The 8573-nt window shown below is 30.3% G+C and overlaps 1 protein-coding gene across 1 annotated transcript; it reads left to right on the top strand.

The window, feature by feature from the left end:
- Positions 1–1422: 1422 nt before the first annotated feature.
- Positions 1423–6317, top strand: LOC111616439 (alpha-1,3-mannosyl-glycoprotein 4-beta-N-acetylglucosaminyltransferase B-like; the record flags this gene model as incomplete). The annotated part of the gene is made up of 2 exons (XM_023357848.1): positions 1423–1616; positions 5525–6317. Coding segments are annotated over 2 exons (504 nt in total), but the record flags the coding sequence as incomplete, so codon positions are not given.
- Between the last annotated feature and the right edge of the window lie 2256 nt (positions 6318–8573).

Below are 8573 nucleotides of genomic sequence, written 5' to 3'. Positions count from 1 at the left end.
TTAAAAATGTTTCTTTAATAAATTCTCCATCACTGAGGGCTTTTCCATGCTGAGCTATGGAGTGAGCAATACAGTAACTTGCTGATGTAAAATTTGTAGAGCATTTTACAAATTTAATGATGGAATTTGATTGACTTCTATAGAGGTGTAGCTGCCCAGAAATGTATTCCTTCCTTTCATCGACACTTCTTTTCAAGAGCTGACTATGATTTGTTTCAAAATGTCTGTTTACATTCCACGTTCTGCTCACTACCGTTTCATTACACATTATGCACAATGATCTATTGTTTCTGTCGATAATTCAGTACAGCTCGGTCCATATGTCTTGAAAAGGCTGGCTACTGCTACTCCCACTTCTTTTATCATTCAATCTTGCGTTTTCTATTTTTTGATTCTCCATTACAAGGCTGTAAAAATAAACATAAATCACGACGTTTTTTAATAAAAGGTTGATAGGTTTCTTACCAATTAACTTTTTGCAATGTTGTTGCACTGACCCCTGATACAAAATAATTTAAAGATGTTTGTAGAACCAACAAATATGTATTTTACGTCATATGCAAAATATCTCAACAAGTACTGTTGCACTATATATCTGGCGCGGACATATGGCAGTAGCATGGCGGAGACGTGGCGCTGACCTTATCTGCTAAAATTAATAGAAGTGGTGGCAACGTGGCGAAAATACATCTGCACCCAACGATTATAAAATATTATCTGATTCTGACTAAGATATTTTAGCTCGTATTCATTTAAATAATAATCAAGAAAAAAGTTTTAGGTTTATAGTTGTAAAAGAGAAAATAATATGACAAATATTTGAATTATTCAATTTTTCATCTGTCAATGCGTGTCACCCAAAATGAGCTCGTGTGTCACTTCTGACACGCATCATAGGTTCGCCATCACGGCTATAGAATAGGCTAATGAAACTAGATTTCAAAAATATTAAAAATAATCAAATTTAAAATTATGACACTTACGTGTTGCGGCGTTATTGACAGCGATTTGTTAAATTTCAGATATGTTCGCTAGTACTTTCAACAGTTTACGACTGTCGTCTTCAGGCGAAATCGAATACCTTTGTTTTCGAATTGATAGCTTTTAACGGACTTTTCAAATTACGTAATGCACGAGATCGGAATGTAGAACAAATTAATAAAATTGAATTAATAAATATTTTTTNTTTAATTTCTAAAGGCTGGCATGAAGTGAACTATATTTTCATTAATAATCAAATTTAATTCACACATTCATAATTAATTTTTCGAAAAATCCCCCCCACGGGGGAAGTGTTATACATTTATAGTAGATACATTTTGAGTCACAACAACATGTGGCGGGGTCTGCTAGTTATTTTTATATATTTAATTTGACTTATTTCATAAAGTTCATATTAAATGTGTTAAAATTTTTATGTAGGATAAACAATTTGGAAAGGTTTCTCTTCATCGTCCGCATGATAATCCACCTGCAGAAGTACATACTAGTCTTAGAGCATATAAAAATTATTTGTTATCAAAAGCTTATAAAGGAGAGACATTTTTTTGGTCTTTATTACCACAACCAGGAGATAATGTGACATTTTATTTTAATCCATCTATTAAAATTGAGAAGTAAGTTATTTTAGTTTGTAAACTATATTTATACTTAGTTCATTATTTTCTGTGTTATAAAGAATACAGTATATTAAATTTCATACTTTATTGAGAAAATTCTAATAATTTTAATAAATTTTGTATTCCCTATATCAGTGTTTTTCAACCTTCTTGAATACACGACCCCTTTACAAGTTAAAAAATTCTGGCGACCCCCCAGGGCCATATTTAAACTATATTGGTGATTTTAAAAACTACGTATTTAATTTTCTTTCTTTAAATATTGATTGAAAAACCAATTGTCCTATAAAATAAACAGGCACAGCCTTCTCACTGAAATTCTAGTTTTTTTTTATTGTAGCGTAGGACCTACAAACACTAGTCTTTTTCTTTCACCCACGACCACCCTGGGGGTTGCGACCCACAGGTTGAAAAACACTGCCCTATATTATATCTAATCTGCTGTATCTTTGAATATGTACTGTACTTTATTTATTTATATTTGTTATTTGTTATATTGCTTAATTATGGACTATCATCCATAATTAAGCAATTTTACTTTATTATGTAATGTTATTGTTTTGAATAAATCTGTATATTTACATATTATGCTTTTGTCCACTGTGGATGTTCTTGTGATCTAGGACTTGTTATATTGAGTGAAAAGAAACACATCATTTTGAATTAAGATATATTTATTATATCTTAATTCGAAACGGTATGTTTCTCTTCCCTCAGTATAACAAATTCTAGTTCACAAGAACATCCACAATGGACAAAAGCATAATATATGTAATTAAGGACAAGAAGCATGTATTAAACTGCATATTTATAGTTTAAATCAATTATACAGTAAATTTTAAGTTATTTTTAATTATATTTAAATACAGTAGAGCATCGATTATCCGACCCCCGATTAACCATCACATCGGTTAACCGACCGTTCTAGTCAGCAAAATTCAAATGTCCACTAGTGATGTGGCACTACAATATTTGGCTATGTCTTGGCTACTTTATTATTATTTTATTAAATTTTTGCATGTTTTAGCTGGCATCAACGGCTCGACCATTGAAGGGAGGCCAGTATTTAAACGAGACTTAATTATCTAATTATGAGTGGTTGTTTGTTTTGTGAGCAATAAAATAACTTAAAAATAATTTTTAACGATACAATAGCGACTATTATTATTTTAAAAATAAATTTGTTAGGCTTAACATCGATGAAAATTCAACACGAAGTTAATTAATAGCGATATACTAATTGCATGGGATATACTATACTAATAATATATTTTTTTCATTCTTTTCGGTTATCTGATTTTTTCAGTTATCCGACCAACCTGAGACCCCAATTCAGTCGGATAATAGATGCTCTACTGTATTATGTTTATTATCCACATCAATAATAGGATTTGCATATTAATTTACTATGTATATTTTCATTGTTACATATGAAATTATACTCTTATTTTTAAATTATTTTTTAGAAATATTTTAGCTGCCTGATTATTGTTTTTATAATATAAATGAAGTCTTATTATTTATTTTAAAGTACTTATTAATAAATACTACTTATTAAAATAATTAATGTATATAAGTTATTTTAAAGTATTTGATCAACTGATTTATTTAAATTGTGCATTATTCATGAATTTATTTTATTATTAGACTATGATTCACATTTAATGACTGGTATTAATACTCTGCATTACATCATTTTTAATCATTTTCACACAAATTAGTCAGACACAAAACTTATAAATATACAAATTTCTTCTTCAACTTTTGTGTACATAATCAATGAATGGACACCATTTTGATACAGACTCTGAGGAATTGCATTTCTTTTGTTCTTAGCTAGTAGCTATTGTTGTTAGATCAGTTTATCGTGTAAATATTCCTTTCAGATAATTGTGTGTATATTACACACAAATTTATGATAAGATAAAATGATTATAAAATTTAAATTACATATACAAATGACTCTCTTAATTCATTACCAAAATAATTAAACCAATAACTTGAACTAAATGATTTTTAAATGTGGTGTTTTCATAAATTTATTATTATTACTATTATTATGAAAAAACATTTGATCTCGAAAATATTATTTCCAATGAGTTACTTATTTATTGAATTATAGAATTAGGTTTTTTAACTTTGTTTAAATAAGATGACCTGAGGAGTAAATGACCAGCTACTAGTGAATGACTACCATGGTCATTTGCAGGAATTCTAAGTTAATGTGTCAAATCCATACATGTAAGTTACATCTCATTAATTAGAAAAAAATAGCAACCATACAAAATAATCCTGAACTATTGGGTTGAACCGAAAGTTCGTTCAGGTATTTACATAATAACTCGTCTGTGGCGCCTTTGTCATGCTTATCAGGTTTTAATTTGTTTAGGTTGATATTACAAATATTTGCACATTTATTACATAAGTTTAATAACAAAATTTTAAAAAGTAGCTGTAATCTTTCAAGAAAAATATCATTAAAATGGAAGATAAGAAGGTGCATTTTTGACATTTCCTACTCTATTATTTCCAAAAAGGGAAAAAATGCAACAAAAACTAAAAAAGATGTGTGCTATATATGGGGAGGATGCAGTTACTGATCAAACATGCCAGAAATGGTATTCAAAATTCAGGGAGGGAGATTTTTCACTCAAAGATGCACCTCGGTCAGGACGGCCTTCAACCATAGAAGACGAGTTCGTAACAGCTTTAATTCAAAATGATCGGCGTAAAACAATGCAAGAGATAGATGTTTGGGATATTTTTAAGATGTTGGCTGTTGTCAGACATTTGGCTAGCCTTGGATACACTTCCCTTCATAATGATTAGGTCAATTTAGGTCCCCATCAATTAAGTGAATGAAACCTTATTGAGTGTGTTTCTGTTTGTGATTCACTTTTAAAACACAATGAAGGCAATACCTTTTTAAAGTGATTAATAACAGGCAATGAAAAATGGATCATTTACAACAATATTCAACACAAGAGATCTTGGAGTAAGCCAGGTGATCCTCCAGTGCCACAACCTAAAGCTAGTTTGCATCCCAGAAAAGTAATGATTTCAATTTGGTGGGACTGGAATTGGAAAGGGGTTCTTTATTACAAACTTTTACCCAACAACCAAATAATTAATTCCAATAAATATTGTCTCCAACTGGATGAACTAAAGGCTGCAGTGCATCAAAAACGTCCGGAACTTGCAAATTAACAGAGAGTGGTATTCCATCATGATAATGCAAGACCACACATATCGTTAAATGTACACCAAAGACCTCTAGACTTTAACTGGGATGTTTTGAGTCACCCTGCATATTTTCCAGATATTGTTCCCTCAGACTATCATCTTTTTCGTTCATGGCAAAATAATTTAAATGGCATAGAATTTCAATCTTTAGAAGGTATCAAAACCTTCTAAAGATTGAAATTCTATGCCATATCAATAATTTCTTTGTCAGAAACCCACCCAATTCTACCCAGATGGAATTATGAAACTACCTGTCAGGCAATGTTAGGTTATTGAACAGAAGGGTGAATACATAGAGGATTATAAATTTTTATTTATTTTATTTCTTTCTAAAAATCTAACAAACTTTCGATTCACCCAATACATCTTTACCTTAAATAGCCATTCCCTATATATCTTCTGACAGTTACAATTAAATAATTTAATTTTAATATAGGTTAAAGATATGAAGTTCAGAATATAAACTCAATTTATGTAAAGTTTTGTCATTTAAGTTTTTTTTTGTTAATGCAAAAGATTATTTAAAACAACAGTTATTGAAACAGGTTTGTTTATAATGTGTTTTTTATTTATTCATTACTGTTATAATATATTCATACTTATGTAAAATTTATTCTTCATATTTTTAAATGCAATATATTTTTCCTTCCAATTTTATTTAGATTCTTATTCAGAAGTGGCAATGCTGAGCATCCAGATGACAAATTTTTCAACACAACTGTTGAAATATTACCATCAGAGATTTTAGAAGACAATTCATATCCTGTAACAAGAGATGGTTATTTAATTGTTGGAAGTTTTAAAGATTCAAATGGTGTTGCAGAAGGAACTCTTAATACAAATATTGGCCCTATAAAAGTATTAAGATTAAATGTACATACTCAAAGTGATCGATGGGCCATTCTTAGTGAGGTAATATTAATATATAATTTTTCTTGTGTGTCATTCAGTTTAAACCTGGCCATTACATAATATTTACCTTGCTCTGGATATTACTTACTTTATTACTGTTGTTAACATTTACTGAGAATTTTTGCAATTTATTTTTAAAAATAATAATATGAATTCTAATTAATAAGCAAGAACGTCTGTCATCAAGTCATTGCAACAGATAATAATCATTTTAATATCAATTAGCAATTATTTAATTAATCACCTTTATTAATAGCAAACTACACCAAGTATTGATTTTATGAACATTACAACATTTTTTTTTTGCCAATATTAGCTAACTAATATATCTTAAGAATAAATAGTGATGGGACAATACCAAAATTTCTTCCAATTCATATTATGCTGAAAATTCCTGATTCTGATTCCAATTCTTTTGAATACAGTGGATGATCGGTTAATGAACAGTTCAGACTGCAAACAAATTGGCAACGAAGAACACTTCACAGAACAAACACAAAAAGAAAAGACATAAAATTACAAATGCCAATTGATTTTCCCTTGTCTTCAGGTAACAATTCAAAACCTTTTGAAGCGCGGGAGACATCAACATCGACGCTCAACCCGATACTGATTGGATAGTACTCCTTTAAACTTTGAAACTCTCTATTGTAATTCCAGCTTTTTGTTTACCTTTCTGACAATTTTTTATAGTCTTTGCGAGACTGTTGGGCACTCATTCAGCTGATTGCAGAGACAATGTTTAGAGGCTGATGGCAGTTTACAGATCAGGTAGACTGCAATTCAGAAAAATTTCATTGCAGAGATGTTTCTTGCTTGTCACAGTGTAGACAGCGATTATAAACAAGTTATTTGACCTACTTTCTATATTCACTCAATAGCAGGTTTAGAGGGTTTTTTAATTTGAGTGGTAATGTTGTTGGTGGAAAAGTTTAGATAAAAATGGAGATCATTCCTTTGATAAATGTTGTAAACAGTATGAATCGACAAAATTATTCATTAATTAATTGCTTGGAGCAAAAATAACAAAATTAAATACTTTAAATTTGTTTTAAATGTTCCAATTCTAATATTCAAATGGGTGAAGACTTTACAATTAATTTAAATCAGATGCATTTATTTACAATCCAAGTATCATGTCGGTTATAAAACGTTAATGCATTTTAGGGTCATTGTAGTTAATCCTATAGTCAGAACATAATTTTAAAATTGTCTCGTTTGTTTAACAGTATCAAAATCTTTTTATAGAAATAAAAGAATGTAATAGTAATAATAAAATATTTTAAATTATTCATTTTGACAGTTACGAAGGGAGACAGTAATACAACATTGAAATAATTCCTTAAAAATCTATTCTGAAGACGAATTTCAAATTTGGTATAAATTTCCTAAATATGGATTTGTTCTTATTTTAAACCATATTGACAAAGTAATTAAATATCAAAATGGAAAAGGATTGTCATTAATTTCCGAACAGTGGTTGTTGACAGACTTAAGATTTTATTTTCGGAATCTTTCGGAATATAGCTGGCGACCTTTTCTGACATCACAAATGAATAACCCGATTGGCTGAATGACTCCTAAAACAGAGGAGTAATGGCCAAGAAAGTAAGAGCCACTGTTTTGCCAAAGTTTGTTTAGAGGGCATTTAGAAATAGTCTTTGCAACACATTTTAAACCACAGTTCAGCCAGCCAATGTCTACAGGCTGTTCTGTTGTTAAATGTTGTTTAATATAAACTCTGTCTCCTCTGCAGTCGCCTGATTAAGTTTTGCATCTGTTTTTATTTTTTAAAGGTGAGAGTTTAACATCCTATCTGATATTCATTAACGTTTTAACACCAAAATTTCAAATTTCATTTGGGCCTCATATTTACTTAATTCTTTCATGTGCTAGTTGATTTCTCTGAACTTTTTATTTCAAAAAGAAATTGATAATATTATAGAGCCTAAAAAGAGTGGTGTGTCAAGAACCATGCTCACCATAGAAACCAAATGAGATAATAGCCAAGTGGGCAGAAGATGTCTGATGTTGCTAGACAGTATGGTTTGAACAGATCTACAGTAGGCACAATCTTAGCTAAGAAAGATATAATCAAGGAGCCAAAGGAGTAACAAAAATCACATCTGAGAAACAAAGATGTGTCATCCATGAAAAAGTGGAGAGATTGCTTTTAATTTGGGTAAAAGAAAGGGAAATGAAAAGAGATGTAACTAGTATAACTATCATTCAAGAGAAAGCTAGAGAAATTTTTGAAGAACTGAAGAAACAAACTCCACATTTATCACATGAGGACATAGAATTCAAGGCTACCACTGGATGGTTTGCAAAGTTTAGAAGGAGATCTGGCATTAATCATGTAGTAATTCACAGTGAGTCTGCTAGTGCAGGTGAAGAAGCTGAGAAGTTCTGTCTCAAATTTGAAGAATTCATTAAAAAAGAATAATATTGTCTACAACAAATTTTCAATTGTGATGAAACTGGTTTATTTTGGAAGTGCATGCCGAACTGTACCTACATCATGAAAGACAAAAAAATATTCCTGGACATAAACCCATGAAAGACCAATTGACGTTATTTTTGGGAGCTAATGCTAGTGGCGATATGAAACTTATCCCACATCTTGTCTTTCACTTTGAGAACCTTAGATTATTCAAAACAAATTCCATAATTAAAAAAATGCAAGTGGTGTGGAGAATGAATGAAAGGGTATGGTTCTCTTTTCAAAGAATGGCTGTTTGAAGTTTGTGCTCCAAGTATCAAGGATTACCTTCAGACCAATGAATTGCCATTGAAAGC

The sequence above is a fragment of the Centruroides sculpturatus genome, unplaced genomic scaffold, assembly GCF_000671375.1.
Source record: "Centruroides sculpturatus isolate CEXI.00-Female unplaced genomic scaffold, Cexi_2.0 scaffold3347, whole genome shotgun sequence".
Lineage (NCBI taxonomy): Eukaryota > Metazoa > Arthropoda > Arachnida > Scorpiones > Buthidae > Centruroides > Centruroides sculpturatus.
Note: the sequence above shows the minus strand (reverse complement) of the source record. Positions and strands in the feature narration are given on the sequence as shown.